We start from the raw sequence: 18,725 nt of genomic DNA, 5'->3' as shown, positions 1-18,725 counted from the left end.
CTAGACTTTTAAATTATTAATTATAGTATACATGATAAACATGCATACACACATGTGACATAATAATTAAATACGGTACCAAGCAATCTAAGTAATCAGACGACCGTGTTTACGATTGATTTACTCTAGATCTAGATCTAGCTAGACTAGAAGATGATTCAGTCCAAACAAGACTATTGGGTCGGTTTGCCCGCCAGATTGATGGTGCAAAGCGGCTATCGTGGCGCAAGTCGATCGCGCCCGACTCGCTGTTTCAAAACAAACACGTTGTTTTCAGGCGATGAGTCGAGCGATCATCAGGACCTGACCTGACCTGGGTCATTGGGCGGGCGACGGCGGGCACTGTCGGGCACCCCGTAGTGTAAAGGAGTGAATTGTCCCCCTTGGCGTCGTTATTTTTAGTCGTGGAAGAAAATTTTGGTGTTTTTCATTAAATTTTATTATTATTGTCCCAATCTTTGCGGGAAATTGGCTAAAATTTGCGAATTCACAAAAAGGGCAAAAATTGCGCTGAGGGCAAAAGTTGCACGCGCAACTTGCGGGTTGCGGGCGCGAATTTCTCTGAGGACAGATTTGCGTTTGATGACACATATTTGATCACTATTGTGGACTATCTATTAGCTTGTTTGACTTAGTACATCTACCAATGATACTTTTCATCAAACATTATCCATCAGTAAAAAAAAAATGTATATTGAAATAAAATCCCTGTCTAGACAAATTTGCTTTGTGTTTTCCTTTACCGCTCTTGACTATTTTTCCAATGTTAATTTTTTCTGGTGATCATATCCTTTCCTATTGTGACATTTTTTTTTTTCACTTATCTTATCATGATAATTTAATTTCTCTTTCTCATGATAGCAAAAATTGTTTTGCCAACGCTCATATTCTTGTTTTTGCCCTCTATCAGTTTTTCCCGCTGTTAATATTACAAATGCTACTCGCTCTCTTCACATTTTTCTTTCTTTGCTTGACTTCAGTTCTAACTCTCATGATGTCAGATGCCTCTCATGGTAAAATTTCTCTTCCTCAGCGCTACGGCCAAAGACCAGTGTCACAAAAACTGCACGCAGATGACAACAGTAGTACCTCCAGTCATAGCCCACAGAACAAGAATATTGACACTCTTTTATATCTATCTTTTTTTTGCTCTATTACGATGTTTTGAATCCTTGTCATTGTCAGATGAAAGGACATGTTTAAGTTGTTAATCCTCGTTACGTCCAGTACATTTTTCAGTACAAATTGTGTGTCCTGTGTGAGATTGAGAGTCTGAAACTGCAAGGGTTGGGGAGGTCTCTCTTGATATTTTAAGGACCTAGAACCAAAATGTTAGATCTGCAACATTAGTATAGTGTCATATATATTGCAGATAGAGCATTTTAACTCTAGGTTTCCCCCCATTCAGGGCGTTTGCTAAATTGCTTGATTGCTTGTTATTTTATGGGCAATTCTTTTTTATTTTGATTTTTTGCGAAGGAGACTGGAAACTATTTATAGTAGTGCGTCTGTCTTGGATACTCTCAGGTTCTTAATGTGGGGTCTTTGTCCTTGTTACAGGTTTTGTTTAGCCTCTGGCATATCACTCAGTTGATGATTTTTTTATTTTTTTATTTTTTATACAAAGATTATTACTTCACGAGACCCAATGCAGGTCATTTCAAAATATTGCAACTTGGTCATCGTCCAAAGTGAGGGCTGAGAAGGGGGAAAAAGCATTCCAGGAAAGATGAGAAAATTCTGTTTCCCCTGAAGATTTTAAGTCCTTACCTTCAAGTGTTTGTTGAGTTCAGTCTCAACAAATTACTGTGAAGTGTTGACGGGAGTGAAAATCGATTGTTACTCATTTTGTTCATTAATAATGATTTTATTTTAATTGTTGCTAGGCTGGAAAGCAAAATTATTTGTCGGTGTTTCATTCTAAAAGATAAGAAAAGTGACACTTGCTAGTATATTATATAAAATTCCTCCACCATGTTGTGAGCTTGAGCGACATTGTGCATACAGCACAGCAATTCATCACATACCAAGAGAATCTCCATGTAGATCTTGTGTCTCAAAGTTCCATGCCTTAAGGCAAGTACAAAGTCATAAGTGAGAACAGTTTTGTCATCAGTGGTTTTTTCCTGAATTAAAGAATGATTTTTGTTGCAAGGGGGGAAGCCTTATTTATTCTGAACTCGCTTGTGACTTACAGTACAGTTTGTTCTATGCCAGGCATTCCGTGTTTGACAAGAAAGCTTTTTTATCTCTTGAAAAAAATATTTTACGGTGCACTGAAACATGTCCACAATACAGGGAGAGCATAATGATCCTTTTAGTGTGAGGAATTGTAATGAAATGTCTACTGAAAACTGTTAAAGTTTTGATCCTTTTCAAAAGGATGGGTTTTTTGTTGTCTTTGATTGTGTCTTGACGTGAACTTGTGTTTCAGTGAACCTCGCATCCACTAACAATGTTGTACATTTCGAAAAGGAAAAGAAACTCCCTTTTATTTATTCTTTAAAATTAACAAACCACCTCAGGTAAACAAATCCTCAAAAGAGCAGGCCTGGATCCTCATACAGGGTGACTAGACCAACCAGTGGTATAACAGAGGGAAACATGTAAGCAGTGGTCAGAGAGGTGGGGGGGACAAGTGCTTACTGAACTTACTCTCTTCCCTCCCCCCTCTCTCTCTCTCTCCACACACACACAGTTGCCTGATTAATTCTTTGTGTGGGGCTCAATATTAATTTTCGAGGAGATCAGTCATGGTCAGAAACTGAACATTTCTAAAGAATAAACTAAACGTTTCCCACTGAATACTTGGGTCTGTAACAGCTTGTCCAATTCTCTGAAGACTAGACAAGTCCCTAACATTCCCAACAGCCTCGGATAAAATAAATGTTATTTACAACAGTTTATACTTCACAGGAGAAGTGAAAAAAGATGAAAATAAAGCTGCTATTTTATTTGCCATGAACATGACATTGCCTCATAATGGTATAGTATAGGTTTCTCTATAGTACTACAATCATTTAAATCTAAAATGTCTGTACATTATTTGCCCAACTTTGCTTTCATAAAGTCCTCAATCTGCAAAACGTATGTTAGACCTAACAAATACTTTGGATGGGAGGTTCACTGGTTCTTTGATTGTTAGGTTAAGCTCCAGCTGTGATATTTATGAACTCTTTATGTCTTGCAACCTGTCAAAATGAGTCTTTAGTTATTTCGAAATTAATTGGAAATTGCTGTGAAAAGTCCAGTGCAATTCCAAGTTCTAATTTACTTCTCATAGTTGTTATATTTATTGTGAAAAGATAATAAGCTCATTTGTCTGACTAAATTTTAATTGTAAAATCTTTGACAGCAATGTTTCTGAGTATGGTAGAGATATTTCAGTTCGGGGACTCAAAGCTTTGTTTTGACTATTTGCAGGACAAATGTCTTTGTTTTTATACGTTTTGCTAATTTCGCATGTCATAAAGTCAGCTATATATATGGTCTTGTGGATCGATAATACATTTCGTATTATCTATTTAATAGTGTATGAAAATCAGGCATATGTTTCTGAAAAAAAATTGTTCAAAGTAGCCCCGAAACTTTGTTCTACATCTTTAATATTTTCTTCTTTTTTTTTTGCTTCTATCATTTTGACTCAATTAGAAGTGTTCAACTACACCATGCAAAGGTTTGTCAAAACAGAAATGCTGCATGTAACTGGGATTTAGAAGTGTACTGGCATTTTAGAAACATGTGCCTAATTTTTATGAGCTGCAAGACATTTTTTTTTTAAGTTTAGTTCAGTAAAAATGTGACGTGCCATGAAACTGCCAGCCAGCGCATATGTGCCTTTTAAGGTGTGTCCAAGAGAAATGGCATTTTCTTTTATCCACATTTTAATAAAAATTTTGAGTGTATAGTGAAATTCAATTTCTGTTGAATGCTCCGTCCGCTGGCAAATTTATCGTCAGTTCCATTCATATTATTATTATTAGCATAATGTACTTAATTTCCATGTGTACCCTCCATGCTAATCTTGCTGAAGTACAATAAACTTACAGTATATTGAAAGTGAAGTTTAATATATTTCATTGTTTTGTTGTTTATTGTTTGTGTTTTCAGTGTGAATAATATATTTTATCATAAGTATTGGAGCATGCTGAGAATGCAGTGCACTCCTGTTCATCTGGTTTGAGTTTGAAGCAAATTACAGACGACACCCTATATGACGAATATACGAAAGCGACAGGCAAATTTCATTGGACACTCAATGCGGAAAGAAGCATTGGAGAATATTGTAATACAGTGGAACTCGGATTCAAGGAGAACTCGGATTCAACGAGATGAGATAGATTCCCCGGTTTTTTTCTCCTTTAAAATCAATAAAAATAACACGGATTCAACGAGCACTTAAATCATCGAGCTCGGATTCAACGAGGTCGCTTCCCGGGAGAACAGCCCCCGCAGACGTGGCTTCGCTCATTTTTCTCCCAGAACGAACTTTATCTATTCCCGGAAACCATCCATTGCACCAGCATCGTGAACCGTTATTCACATATCCGATTGCATGCGACCAATAAGCGGCCTTCGTTCATACCAACACATGCGTTGTTGACACGCGCACGTGTCTACTCTGGCGTGTGTCGGGGTCAGATGGGTGGCCTGAACACGTGTGGCTGTGTGTGCGTGTGTCGGGGGGGGGGAGGGGCACTAGCGGTCCGGGTGTTGAACGTCGCAGATACAAACGCGTCAGTCCTTTTTTTTTCCCTGGGCAACTGATCACTATTACAATGATAAGCTAGTCTTGACGTTGATCTACATAATGAATTGTGTGCTGGTCTATGGAATCAAAAGTTGCCGTATGCTAGGCTCTACACAGCAACACGACTTTTTGGTAAACAATCGAGATGACTCAGGCGTGTGCATTTGAACGAATTGGGTCTTTTTTTTTTACACAGCTCATAATATGCAGGCATTTCAGGCATTACTTGTGACTTCTCTTTATGCATTACTTGCTTAGTGCCCGTAATTATCTACACAAAACCTCATGTTTGCTATAACGAACACTCGGATTCAACGAGATTTTAGGTCAGGCCCGGCGACCTCGTTGAATCCGAGTTCCACTGTTAAAGGCAAGTTTGATGCAGAGAGAGAGGCAGAGGCAGACTGAGGGAAAAGATACTGGACAGGTCGACAACATGACAGGGAACAGCAAGAACAACAGACACCATCGCTGCAACGCAAGACAGATGGAAGTGGAGATCCATGATCGCCCACGCCAGCCGGCAAGGCAGCGGATGATGATGATCACATAACTAGACTAGGTCATTCAGAAGGAGGACAGTAGCGCAGTGGCTAGAGTATAGAAGAAAAAAACCCTGAAAAAGTTGAAATGTTCCTGGATGTTGTCTCAGCACTGGTGGAATGTCACTTTCTACAGTGTGCAGCTAACTTTTCATTAAAACTTAAATCCCTTGTCAACCAGGTCCATACAAGCTGTTGTTATAATTAAAATAATTCAGTTCATAGGCCTATCTATTGGTGTGGGAGTCATATTGCTGTGTGGCTATGAAAGAACCAGCCTGAAGATACAGAAGTGGTTATTTTGAGATGCATCATGATAAAGATAGATCTAGAACTTCATGATAAAAAAGAAGGGTGTGATTTGGAAACATAAACTCAGTCGAACCTGCAATGCTATAAATGTCTAAGGCCATCTGTACAAACAGCTACTTTCCACTCCTCCCTTGCGTTTTTGTTATGGAACTGCCCAAGACAACAACCTGCTCAACGCTGCCGTTCCAATTCATGTTACCCGTCATGGTGAAATCGGGCATTCATCAATTTTTGGGCATATTGAGTTGTTGGTATCATCTTAAAGCTTGTTCATTTGCCTTGCTTTTAGAAGAAAAGTGTGTCCATCTATCTTGAAGAAAAGCCGAGATTAACTTCTGATTAAGATTTAAGGAGGTGGGGGTCATCTGTTGTCTGTAGTAAAATTGGCGAGAAAATGGCTACCAAAATTTGGTGACTTCCAAAGCTTGAGAGTCCTTGGAAACAGTAAATTTACATTTTTTGTGCCTTTAATCAATGTTTTTCAGTATAATTCATACTTGGGTTTTAAAAAGATATGAAAGGGTTGGGCCGAATAAAGAACATTTTTTTTTTCAAATATGCCCAGTGGCTAGAAAAATGCCAGTTTCTTTGATTTATGATTTTCACGAGCACCAGATTTCATCATGATGCCTCACACATTTTATCAACCAACAAAACCCCAAAACCTGTCCAAGAGATGGCCATACAAATTTCTTTACGCCGATATGTTGTCATGAATAAACATATCAGCCACTGGCTCTGCGGATAAGCCACTTTAATTTATAATCAATTCACCTGTCATTATTGAAGGCGATGGCCCCTCCTCGGAACTCCTCCTATGAATAAACGGATCTCTGACCAGTGTTTTGCAAAGATGAGGTTATATGATGTGTACTGGTCCCTCCTATTGTTTACCCAAGTGACCAGTCAGTAACAAATTTTTCAGCTGCTGCTGAGTGAGGTGTGTGAACTGTCACAATCTATTAGCCCCTCCCACAATCTCCTCTGACCATACATACATCATTAATCAATTAATGAGATTGAGATGAGTGGCCGCTCTGTTGATCCAGTTGGTAGCAGTAGATGTCAACACAATACATGATCTTGCAACAATAGTGTTGCCAAGTGGTGGCTACCTATGGAACTCACTCGTCACTCTTCTTCATCTAGTATAAAAAAAAATGTGAAAGACTTTAAATCTTAGGCTAGGAGGCTAATCTAGACATGGATCGATTCATCCAGAAAATCCCTAAAGGAGACGTTCAAATAATATCTTACGCCTGGAAAAAAGGAGGAGGGGTTGGCTCCTGTACTGTAAAAGTTAAGTGTAAGAAGGTGGGGGGGGGGGGGGGGGACCAATGTAAAATTACACTTTTGTAAGGTGAAAAAATAATCAAGGAAAATATAATTTATGACAACGTAATTTTTAAAAATAATAAGGAAGCATAAAAAGAGAGTAACTACACTATTCACAAAGAGTAAGTTCGAGCGGTATTTTTTTGGGGTAGACATTCACATTTAACTTCTGATTTTGATCTAACAAAACTCATATAGGTTACTTTAGATTGCAATGAGCATAGCAACAATGTATTCCAATAGTTCCGTGGCACTGTTTTAGCTATACACGTCTTGCAATTTGTCTTGCAACTTTTGCTAATTTTTCTTGCAACTTTTGCTATTTTCAAATGCAACTTTCTCTGAGGACAGATGTACAGTGTACGGGAGCTGTCACGAAGGGGTTAACCTCTTACTAGTAATACCCAAAAAACAAAAACTAGAATTTAACACTCACAACAGCCATGAAACCCCCTTTTTTCTCTCCCTTAATTTGAAAAGAAAATAATCAATGGGCCTTACGACAGTCTTAAGCTTGTGGCTACATGGTTGGGACCTCAGAAGTAGTTTTCTTTCATTATCATAAGTTCTGCCCAAGACATCCACCTATGACAACAATTTTCTTTCCCGAAGTGGATGGCCACCCTTGAACAATTTCGACTATTTCAAAAGATTCATTCAAAGGATTTGCCCAATTATTGTTTTAAATACTTTTATAAAATATTTGGAATACATGAAGTAGACAAACATTGATAAAAAAAAAGCTGAATCTCCTGATTCTTGCAGATGGAAACTAATATTGAAGCGAACTCCATTGTAATACAGTACCAAACAGAAGGGAATTTTACTGCCTTCCCTGGTAGCTCGGGTTTAAGTTTAATATTATTTTAGCAGCTCTTTGTACAGCACAGTGGAATCCTGTTATAACGAGAGGGAGGGGGACCGGTGCGAAATGTCCGTTATAGCAGGATTCTCGTTTACAAGGGATCCAGTAATAAATTCAAGGGAAATAGTAAAGTAGGCTTAATCTATGAGTTTGGCGTTCCGTTTATTTCTTTTTGTATTTTCCCTGATGATGATTTTGTTCATCATGATCTCTAGGTCTTACTTGATCAAAAATCGAATCAGGTTTCTTTCTCTAGCACTAGCAATGTTGACAAATCGGCCTTGGGGATCAGAAAGAAAGGGCTCTGGCTCTAGGCTAACTCGCCCGCTGTGTTGTCCCCCATCCCACCACACCTTGTGGTTCGTTGCGTCTGCTTTCGCACGTCACACATTCACTCCATCCATCTATCACAGCATTGTGACCTCTCCATCCCGCACCAGAGAAGTGAGAGGCATGGTATGTCTAGATAATCTAGACTGGGCTGGCCTATCATGTGATGCGTTCTGCTTGTCTGCGCATGCCACACCTTCCCCACTCATTCGCTCCGGCCTTCATTGTTGGTTCGCGTGGGCTCTCCCATTCCTTGTTTCGCTGGATCACCGACAACTTTCTCAACTGGCAAGGTTTTATAATAATGTTTAATTGGTTTGTGCGCTGCCCACAGCAGCAGCAATATTCCGTTATATACGACTCGTGTGACGGTCTGATTGCGTTATAGCAGTATTTTATTTACAAAGATAAAGAATGAGAAAAAACAGGGTTTTAGAATAGTGTCTTTATAACAGACTTCTCGTTATTTCAGGACTCGTTATAAGTGGACTCCACTGTATACGGTTTTCTCAAAACCTTTCCTTTTGACTTTGACCTCTGTGCTTTTATACTTTCTTTCATACAAATGTACCAACTGCACCCAAATGAAGAAAATGATCATGAAAGGTGCACCTTGAAATAATGCTTGCAAAATAGTGATCCTTGAAAATTTTCACTAGGGGGACTCGCATGGTGCCGAGGTATGGTGATCTCCTCTCATTCAATAGGTCCGGGGTTCGAAACCTGACAGCAACAGAAAATTTTCTTCTCTAAATTGTTTCTTTTCACCTCCTTTTCTGCTCTCCTCCTAACCAAGTTCTGTCATCTACTTTCGTCTCCACTCTCTGCCCCCTACTCCCCTCTCCTGGGCTCCCAACTCTTTCTGCTGCATTCCTACTGCTACTCCCTGGCTTCTTTTTACTGCTGCCTTTCAGCCACATCTCTGACCTTACGGTAGGTAAGATCTAATACCTATCCTTTTTGGATAAGGACGAAAAATCTCGGTCACGTGTGCAAGTTGCACATGTTAAAGATCCCAAGGTGGTCCTAAAATCACAAAAAGTAGACTGGCCGCAACCCGGGAAAAATTATAAATTAATTTCTACCAAACTGTTTGGTAGGAATTAATTTAGAATTTTTCCCGGGTAGCGGCCAAAAACTAACACTGCTGTATATGTGTCCCCTGAGCTCATATGGCCTTATGCAATTGCGAGCACCGAAAAACAATAGCCAAAACAAAAACAGAAATGTTCACCTTGCAACAACATTTTTCAGCGCCACATTATATAACATTTGCAAGCAAACATTGAAATTAAAAGAAAGGCAAACATGCATTGTTACCTCTGATATCCCTGGGATCATTTATTTGGTGGCATAAAAACCAGAACTGAACATCATCATCTCTATAAAATCAAAGATTTTATATTTATAAAACTTTGCTTTTTAACTTTGAACAGTAAATCAGATGCGTTGCAAATATTTGAATACTAAGAAGGGTCCCTACTAAGAAATCATTTCTATGCATGATTCAATTTTTTCTGTGTAATCCCCGCGAGTCTGTGGTGTAATGGTTAGGCTCTCTGCCATTAAACACGTTATGTTGTTATCGATCCAGGCCATAAACACAAAAGACACAAGTTCCTATGTGGAAAAGTCTATTGAGTATCTAATTCTTTCTGCTGGGATGCTGTATCTAGCACAGGTTGACCCTTACAAAGACAGTTCAAAGTAATCCACTAAGTGAATGATCTCCGTTGCATTCATGGCAGCATGAAACAGTTGCAATTACAAGAACAAAAAATATATTCCTGAGAAATGAGAACAAATAATTAAAAATCTATTTTACTGGTACATCAACCCCCCCCCCCCCCCCCCAAAAAAAAATAAAAAAAATAACAACAACAAACAATAACAACAACAATAAACAAACAACACACACACACTCTCACAAAACCAACATCAGAGAAATTCAACAAAAGAGACCACTGTGATCAATTGACACAATAGTTTAATGACAAACTAATTTTCTTCACAATTCACCCATGCCTTTGTATAAACTAGTACAACTCGTACAGACTTGAAGACCATAAGAAAGAATTGCAAGACTCTTTCATTTCTACTGGTTCTGCAGTCTTTTCATGCCGAAAGAGTGCTTCAAGGTCATGTCAAAAACGGGGTGAAATGACTTTTGACCTGACTCCTTCCCACTGGTCGCTATTTTCTCTTCCATCACACAAAATATGTCAGCACACACGCCCTTGCACACAGGTCAACTGTTGATTAGTAGAAGTAGTAGTGCAACAGCGCCTAGATCTTCCCGGGGAAGACGCCATTCTCTCTTTGGTCATCCCACTGCTCTACCTGTGAGCAAAAAAAAAGATGGGACATGTAACATTGTAACAGAGAAATTCCATGAAAATCTCAATTTGCTGTGGTAATCAAAGACCTGAATAACTTTTTGCTTTGTACGACCTCTCTCACCCCTGACCTCGAACAATATCAGGACAGCAATCTCAGTGCTGAATCAGGATTCCATTATGGATCATAATATAAACGGGCCAGGCCTGCAATTATTTTCAAGTATGAGAACCAACATATGATTATTCATCCTAAATCAATATTTTAACTTACCTAAACCTCTCCACAAGAGCAATTAATGCAATATAGTCAAGGGATATAAACAACAATGACTGTGACCTTTTAGCTCAGTCTTCACAACACAATATTCTGACCTTTTCTATTACATGGAAGTCACAGAAAAAATTTTCTGAATCACAAAATAAAATTAATATATGGAGCATAAAAACTGTAAAATCTGGTTCATTTAACCATTTAGCTCCTGAGGATTTTTCTGATGCAGGCCCAAAATCCAGGAAAAGGGAGATAATCATTTTTCAATGTCATACACATTTTTTTTAAAGTTACAGAGGAGTCCACTTATAACGAGTCCTGAAATAACGAGACCCCTGCTATAAAGACACTAATCTGAAACCCGTTTTATTTCCCTTCTTTATCTTTGTAAATAAAATATTGCCATAGCGCAATCAGACAAACACACGAGCCGGTTATAGTGGAATATTACTGCTGCTATGCACAGCGCGTAGGCCAATTATACATGAAAAAACCTTGCCAGTTGAGAAACTTTGTTGGTGATGTGGCGAAACAAAGAATGGGAAAGCCCATATGTGCCACCAATGAAGACCGGAGCGAATGAGTGGGAAGAGTTTGGCATGCGCAAACAAGCTGCCTCATGAAATCCACCATTAGCCAACAAGAAAATATGTTCTGCAAGGAGTCTATTTTCACTCTGCAGTTGTCCACCTAACAAATGATAATTTAAAATTTATTATAAGAAGGTCATGACATGTTAAGACTCTCAACAAACAAGAAGCAAATAAACAAAGTGGCAACTTACCCAAAATCCTGGGCATAAATGGGTGTAAACCTTTTTGAAGTATTCACATGGAGCATAGTCCTCACCCTTGATCTTCTGGCAGCGGAAGTAATCTACATAGTTTTGCCAGCAATTTCTGCAAGGATAAAAAGTAGAGATTTAAAACTGCTCATGCCTTCAGATGCATGTACCGTAGAAGTAAATAAAGTACATGTCTAGAACAACAAAAATATATAAGAGGCTTGTAAACTTTAACAAAGCAAAAACAACACTATCTAGGTAGTTTATGCTTCAGATATAAAAGTAAACAGAGTACATATATACATATATATATATATATAACGAATACCAAAGTATCAAAAGAATAGTTAAAGACAAAAAAAGTAGAGGTAGTATGCTTTGTTTTTTTATTTGTTTCAGTAAAGAGAAGTACATCGACACAATAATGGTCATTTAATGATGGGAAAAAGTAAAGACAGACAGACAGAAACAACAGAGGGAAAAAAGAAGTAGTAGGACCGACCAGTGGCGCCCTCCAACCACCTGCAGTATGCTTTCACAAATTGAACACAAAGATAATAAAGAGACTTTCTCTTTTACCTTTGGATACAAACAGAAATGAACTGTTGAGGAAAATCAAATCATCTACACGATTAGAGCACACATTGTGCAAGCGTGAGCGTACAATTGAACATGACAGAATGAAAGAAGGAGAAGAGAGAGAAAAGGGAGACAGTGAGGATGAGTCTGAATAATTTTTAGTTGGGGGGAAGGGGTATGGAGAACATTATTATCTTATACACACAGCACAATTCAGACAAGATTCAAAAGAGACAGCCTCATCCAATGCATTTTCAACTAGAAAAAAATTTGAAAATCTATTTTCAACAACCTCCCCCCCCCTCCCACAACAAAAACAGTGGGGCACAGATAACATGAACATGTAAAACTAATAACACTAATAAAAATCACTGGTAGCACGTACAAATTTGCTCGCCGGCGAGGGGGGGAGGGGGCAACTCACCTTAAAAACCCACTTCCCTCAGCCCTCCAATTCCAAGATGCGTTCTTAGGGGTTTTCTTGTCTCCCCATCATTCCTCCCCCCCCCCCCCAATAAAAAAAACCCAACCAAACATGCATCAGCTAAAAAATATTGTAGCCTACAAACCTTGTCTGGTTCTGGTTGGGGAACCTGGCATCGAAGGGAGGGCACCAGATTTTCTTCTTCAGCTCCTCATACTCGGCATTCTTTTCCACGGCTGACCTGTGGGACAGGAGGTAATCTTACATCAGAAACTAGACTATCTCTAAAAGTAGTAAACAGCTAAAATAATTTTAAAAATTGTTTAGTTTTAGTAAGTGTTTTACGGCACCTGCAACACAAGTCATATAAATGCCGAAGATTAGAGGGGTTACAAGAGATGAAAAAGGAAGGTGTCCAATCTTACTGTGCCAGATAGATGTAGTTTACAAGCTTGTACAACTGTCAGTTAATCTGAAAAAGCAAAATTCTAATTAAGTCCAGACCGCATTCTAATTAAATCAAGTTTCAGGGTGGACAAACTGGAAAATCAAATCTCTTTCTGATCTGAGACTACACTCAACGGTATCTTTCAAGGACATGCTTTAGTGAAGGGAGACAGAGACCTCTCTGCTGGAAAGATGACAAAGTAGCGAGTCGTCAAGAAGGTAGCAGAATACAAAACAGCCTTGTGAGGTCAACTTACAACTGGAACTGGAAATTCACTGATTGACTGACAATTCAACTGATTAATCATTCAAGATAACTTTTTTTTGTGTTTTGAAATAAGAAGCAAATCTGCTACACGGCATTTTAATATGATCAAACAATGAATAAAACCCCAAAAAAAAAACCCCAAAAAAAGCAACAGAAAAAGAGTTGGTAAGCTCCAGTATTTGCAGACCCAAATCTACTTTTGGCTTTGACTGTGGAGAAACATTCCATGTCAACTCTGAGGATGAGTTGTATCATTGATGCCTTTTACAATTAAATTCAAAAGACCTAACTAGTCTCTTTCTACACTTGACCAGCTTGGAGTACTAACACAGGGCAACACAATGATCCAAATGGATGGATTAAAACGGTGAAAGGCAATTTGTTATAAGCCTATTTTAAACTACATATGGATTTATATTGCAGGCCTATAGAGCTACCATTCAGACCTGCCACTCTTTGAAATCTAAACATCAGGATCTCAGGGGGGAAAAAATCAGGATTTGGTGAAAAAAATCTGGATCAATGACAAGTCACCAAGGTGACTGCCAAGCTGACTAAAAATTTTTCCAGAGGTTCAATAAAAATATCCATGTATGTACCCCCTGTGTGTGTGTGTGTGTGTGTGTGTGTATGTGTGTGTGTGTGTGTGTGTGTATGTGTGTGTGTATGTGTGTGTGTGTGTGTATATGTGTGTGTGTGTGTGTGTGTGTGTGTGTGTGTGTGTGTGTGTGTGTGTGTGTGTGTGTGTGTGTGTGTGTGTGTGTGTGTGTGTGTGTGTGTGTGTGTGTGTGTGTGTGTATGTGTGTGTGTGTGTTTTATGATTATTTTTTTAAATTCTCAAGTATCACGTCAAGAACTCCTAGTGCAAGTGTCTAACCCCCCCCCCCCCCCCAGTAAGTCCCGAAAGACACTTTCAAGTGTATGGATTTTAGTAGACCCGTCACGCGCAACTCACACGTCGAAGTCATGTGATGCGAACGCGGAATTGAAACAGTTTTTACCTTTTTGGGTCATGACGACTGGCCCGACTATCCAGAGCTCAAACAAAGAATGTTTTAAAAGTAACAGCAGAACTACGAATAATCATTTGCATGTCGCTACTGAAACAGTTATCAGACCATTATTTGAGAATTCAGAGTGGAAACAAAAACTCAAGTATATATCTTTTGAATGTACCAAGTCGGAATGCCAAATCGATACTACTTCCATTGTAGTTGAAATAACATTAGTGCAAGCAAAGCTCCGACACAACTTACTCAGGGTGATTCATCTACTAAATGCGCTGAGTGCCTGCTGATAAGAAGTTTAATGGATGCTTCCCACAACAGAGAAGAAGGCAGAGTAAGGTTTTAGAAAATCCAGCGCAACAGACGAAACCAAAAAAAAAAAATCGGGACATATAGATCCTATATGAAATTGATATCAGGAAAATCGGGATGCTTGAGATTTGGAACAAAATATTGGCCCAAATAAATCTGGATGAGTGGCAGGTCTGATATTTTAAGTAGAACAATATCCAGCTTTAAAAAAGCACATCCTAAAAACAGCTTGGTGTATAATTTTACTATCATTCAACTCTCATGGTCAGTACAAAAGCAAAAGTTTACCAACATGACAAAGCACAAAGAAAGAGTGACTTTATCTGGAAACAGTGTCCTTCCAGACAAGGTTGTTTTAGTGAAAAAGTGAAGGACAAAGTGAGTGACAAAACTAGTTTTATGAAAAATAAAAATCGGGCGTGGGGGTTAATTTAAAATCAAATCATTCCTACGTCTAAATTTTGGTATGGCAGCCAAAAATATAATCTTGGTTTGGCACTCAGAACCAGAAGTACTGTGACACGATGATGCATCTGCAGTGTACTGTGCAGGTCCAGTACAGGAATGTAGTGATAGCAAAAATTTACAACATGCTCAAACGATTTTATTTTTTTTGGTAAGTGTTTCACTGCGCTCGCAACTGCATAAATTATAAGGCAAATATGAGCATGCGGGGCACATTAAACTTTTCCAGTTGGTAGGAAATTTTGAATTTTGTCTGGGTGATGGCCAAAGCCTACTCATATCGATTTTAGACCACCAAGGGATCTTTAACGTGCGCAACTTGCCGATGGGCCCTCCGAGATTCTTCGTCTTCGCCCTTGTCCCAGAAGGCTAGGTGTAGATCTTTCCAACCAGAAGATCAGGGGTGTGGTTGCAAGACAGCAGTAAGTAAGAAGGAGCTAAGGAGTAGCAGACAGGCTACAGAAAGAGCCAGGAGCCCAGAGGAGGGGGCAAAGGAGGTGAGGGGGTGGGGGCAGAAAGAGGAGACGAAAGCAGACGACAGAACATTGTTAGAGAGTAGGAAAGGAGGTGAAAGGAGACAATTTTAAAGAAGAAAATTTTTTCGGTCGCTACCCGGATTCGAACCCGGGACCTTTGAATGAGAGGCCAACACCTTAACCTCTAGCCTCTAGGAGTCTAGGCCATGAGAGCCCCCTCAAACGAATCTTAAGGTTTATGTAGGCTATGACATGGCTTTACGAACAACCATGAGCAATCAATGTAACCAACAAACAGTGGCGAAGCGCCTATATAATCAAATAATCACCGCTTCCCTTCCTAATTTTGAAACATTGCCAGTCAAATTCACCCATAGACGTAAACCTCATAAATTAAATGTAGAAAGACACTCATAATCACCAATAACGGTATGCCTAACATCCAAAACGGTTTCATAGCCCCAGAAATAGCCTCTTCACCCCTATCGTGCCACTCCATAAGCAGTCGCAAGCTTTGATTAAGTAAGCCTACAGTGAGGCTGGAAGAGTCTACTAAAAGAGTTGAAGGGAACATATATGTGCTACAGTCAAAACTGTTTCATTGCCACATATATATACCCTGTTCACCCCTTTCGGGCCACAGTTATAAGCAGTCACAAGCACTGATTATGTAAGCGAACTATTACACTGGTCGAGTCTACCTCACAGATGTGAGGGGAACTAACTCCTAATAATATCTGACTGCTGCAAGTGCTTTTTTTTCCTCGACTTTTTAACGTCCTATAATCAGATAGATCGTGAAATCGATTATAATGACACCGGCTCCTGGCCGCGAAACGCAAAACAAAAACAGCCAAATGTGAAAAAAAAAAAAATTGTCATGTTCTACCAAAGAGTTTAGTCTCGCAGGTATTACATACTGTAGAACTGACATCTCTGCTTCTTTGCTTTGTGTTTGTGTATTCACATCTAAAGATAAATTTTCTAATGTTTGCTGGAAAAAATATTTATGAGATACTTTTCCTATTATTTTAGCGGTTGACCATGCACACAACATGAAGTCAGGATTTGTTTGCATTTTTCATTCGCAACGCATCTGACTTTGATTACCCTGTCACTGTCAAACAAGTCAGCCTTCGCCCCTGCCAACAAAGTAGGCCTCCTACCACCAAGTAAATTGGAGCTCTTTTGCGTTGGTGGGTAGATCTAGCTTATTGTGCTCGAGTGCTCGATGTTGTGCGTTCGCCTCTCTGTCCCTCTGTGTGTGTTTGAGTGTGTGTGTGTGTGTGTGTCTTTTCCTGACCCCCCATCCCCCGATTTATGTTCCCCGATATAACGTGAATTTCTGCCTGAGTTTGTGTGCGTTTGTGACCTTCTACTTCTAGAATTGCCTGTGTTGGTTCTACACCAAAGTGTAGGCTAAGGCTAGCCTAGCCTGCCCTAGCCTAGGCCTACGTCTCATTGAAAACACGCCAAGCTGGTACCGTAGCTCTAGACTAGATATTCGTCCAATGAAATTAGATAATGAGAACAAATCGACCCGGCATTAGACACACATTATCATTATGTATTTAATAAAGCTAAAGATAGTGTTTGTTTTCAGACTTGACACCGCTTCACTCGGCCTCGGTGGCAATTGACAAAAAGTCAATTTTTGTCAATTGACACCGCGTCACTCGGTGGCAATTGAAGCTACTTTTTACTTTTATTATCTACAACTCAAATGATAGACATCACAATATTAACAGACTAACATAATAATAATTAAATATAGAAATCTAGATCTAGATCTAGAAAACTCTTCGGATTGCGATATAATAGATCTAATGATATATTATTATATTTGTCTCTTCAGTCTTCTTGTGTACTTGTATGGATGGGGGAGGAATGGCGAGGGCTTCCTTCGGAATACAAACCGAGTCCAAAATTCCGTCCTTCTGAGACAAAGCACAATTATCATTGGAAACCTATTATCGTAAATCTTTATGTTAAAATCATGGTTAAGATATCAAAGGGAACCTCCAAAATGGTATTATAAAACTAAATTCTTGTACTACTTACATTTTTCCTTTGACCTTGTGAAAGAGCTGTACAAAAGCTAAAGAGAGATAACTCTATCACTTGAGACAACCGACAACACCAGGTTTACGAACCCCAGTTTCCGGGAAAAGGTAAATTTTGTTTAATCCGAAAAAAAAACATAGCAAAGTGAGCCTTTTATATTCATAAACTGATTCTTTCTGGTTTTAGTTATAAATTCTATAAAAATAAATATATCACTATTTGATAAGTAATATTTCCACCAAAATGAATAAAATAAACAAGCGATGCGTTATACAAGAATAAAACAATTTGGCATATAAAAACTGCCTACGTGATAAAAGTATTTTGTCAGTTTAAGTCCAAGTTATATAGGTTTATTAAAACGGACATATTAGAAAACGGCGACAAATTTTCATCCAATAAAATGTGTGTATCCATTCACCCTACTCGTGGAGGAAACGGGTGATGGGGAAAGGTGCAAATAAGCCTAAAGATGTAGATCTAGACCCGGATCAACATGTGCAAGAATGAATGCTCGCATAAGCCACTTAATTTTCGCAGCTTTGCCATAATAACAAAACCTACTTTGCTTCAGTAGAGGTTTTACGGCGCTCGCAGCCGCATAAGGTCATATGAGCGCAAAACCTACTTTGCACTCAGCATAGGTAAAGATGCTGAAGATTATGTATATTATGCGACTATCGGCATCGGCAGTAATTATAGTTATAGTCTAGAATAAGACCTTATTCATCATGCACTACGTTTGCGAGTTTATTGGCTTGGATATATTAAAGACAATACACAGAGAGAAAACCATAATAGTATAATTAGTTAGTAGTTCATAAGAAGGTAGGTAATCTATGCCAACAAAAGTTGATCGTTGGTAAACGCTAGAATATGCCGTTATTTTTCAAAGTATCCCACACAAAGTACATGGTATTTTCTTTGCTTCTGCGCACGATGTAAGCTCTGATTCGTGCGACAGAAAGATACAGTGTATTGGTTAGTGGGTAGCTGCTGACGAAGAGGACCTGCGGTCACCCGACCGTGATTTTAAACCCAAAAAATGAAACTATTTAATCCCCCTTCCACCATAGCTCTGGTATCACAATAGTAATATTATACTTATTGGCGGTGGCTTCAACATTTTGAGAAGAGCTGTCAAAAATGGGTGTA

General features: G+C 39.0%; 2 protein-coding genes across 5 annotated transcripts in view; one reads left to right on the top strand and one right to left on the bottom strand.

Moving 5' to 3' along the window:
- LOC101861959 (katanin-interacting protein) overlaps nt 1-4,072 on the top strand; it is a 101,399-nt gene extending 97,327 nt beyond the window's left edge. For all 4 annotated transcript variants that reach the window (XM_005100840.3, XM_005100839.3, XM_005100838.3 and 1 more), the window contains one exon: nt 1,034-4,072. In XM_005100840.3, the coding sequence (XP_005100897.1) occupies nt 1,034-1,077 (44 nt within the window). In that variant the 3' untranslated portion in view covers nt 1,078-4,072. The remainder of the gene's footprint in view (nt 1-1,033) is intronic.
- Nucleotides 4,073-10,099: 6,027 nt separating this feature from the next.
- On the bottom strand, nt 10,100-17,673 carry LOC101861736 (cytochrome c oxidase subunit 12, mitochondrial). Its single transcript, XM_005100836.3, has 4 exons — nt 17,568-17,673; nt 12,677-12,772; nt 11,529-11,643; nt 10,100-10,474 (listed from the first exon to the last, which is right to left on the bottom strand). Coding segments are annotated over exons 1-4 (267 nt in total). The 5' UTR covers nt 17,570-17,673; the 3' UTR covers nt 10,100-10,420.
- Nucleotides 17,674-18,725: the final 1,052 nt, after the last annotated feature.

This window comes from Aplysia californica, unplaced genomic scaffold, assembly GCF_000002075.1.
Source record: "Aplysia californica isolate F4 #8 unplaced genomic scaffold, AplCal3.0 scaffold00262, whole genome shotgun sequence".
Taxonomy (NCBI): Eukaryota; Metazoa; Mollusca; class Gastropoda; order Aplysiida; family Aplysiidae; genus Aplysia; species Aplysia californica.
This window is presented reverse-complemented; position numbering and strand designations above follow the sequence as displayed.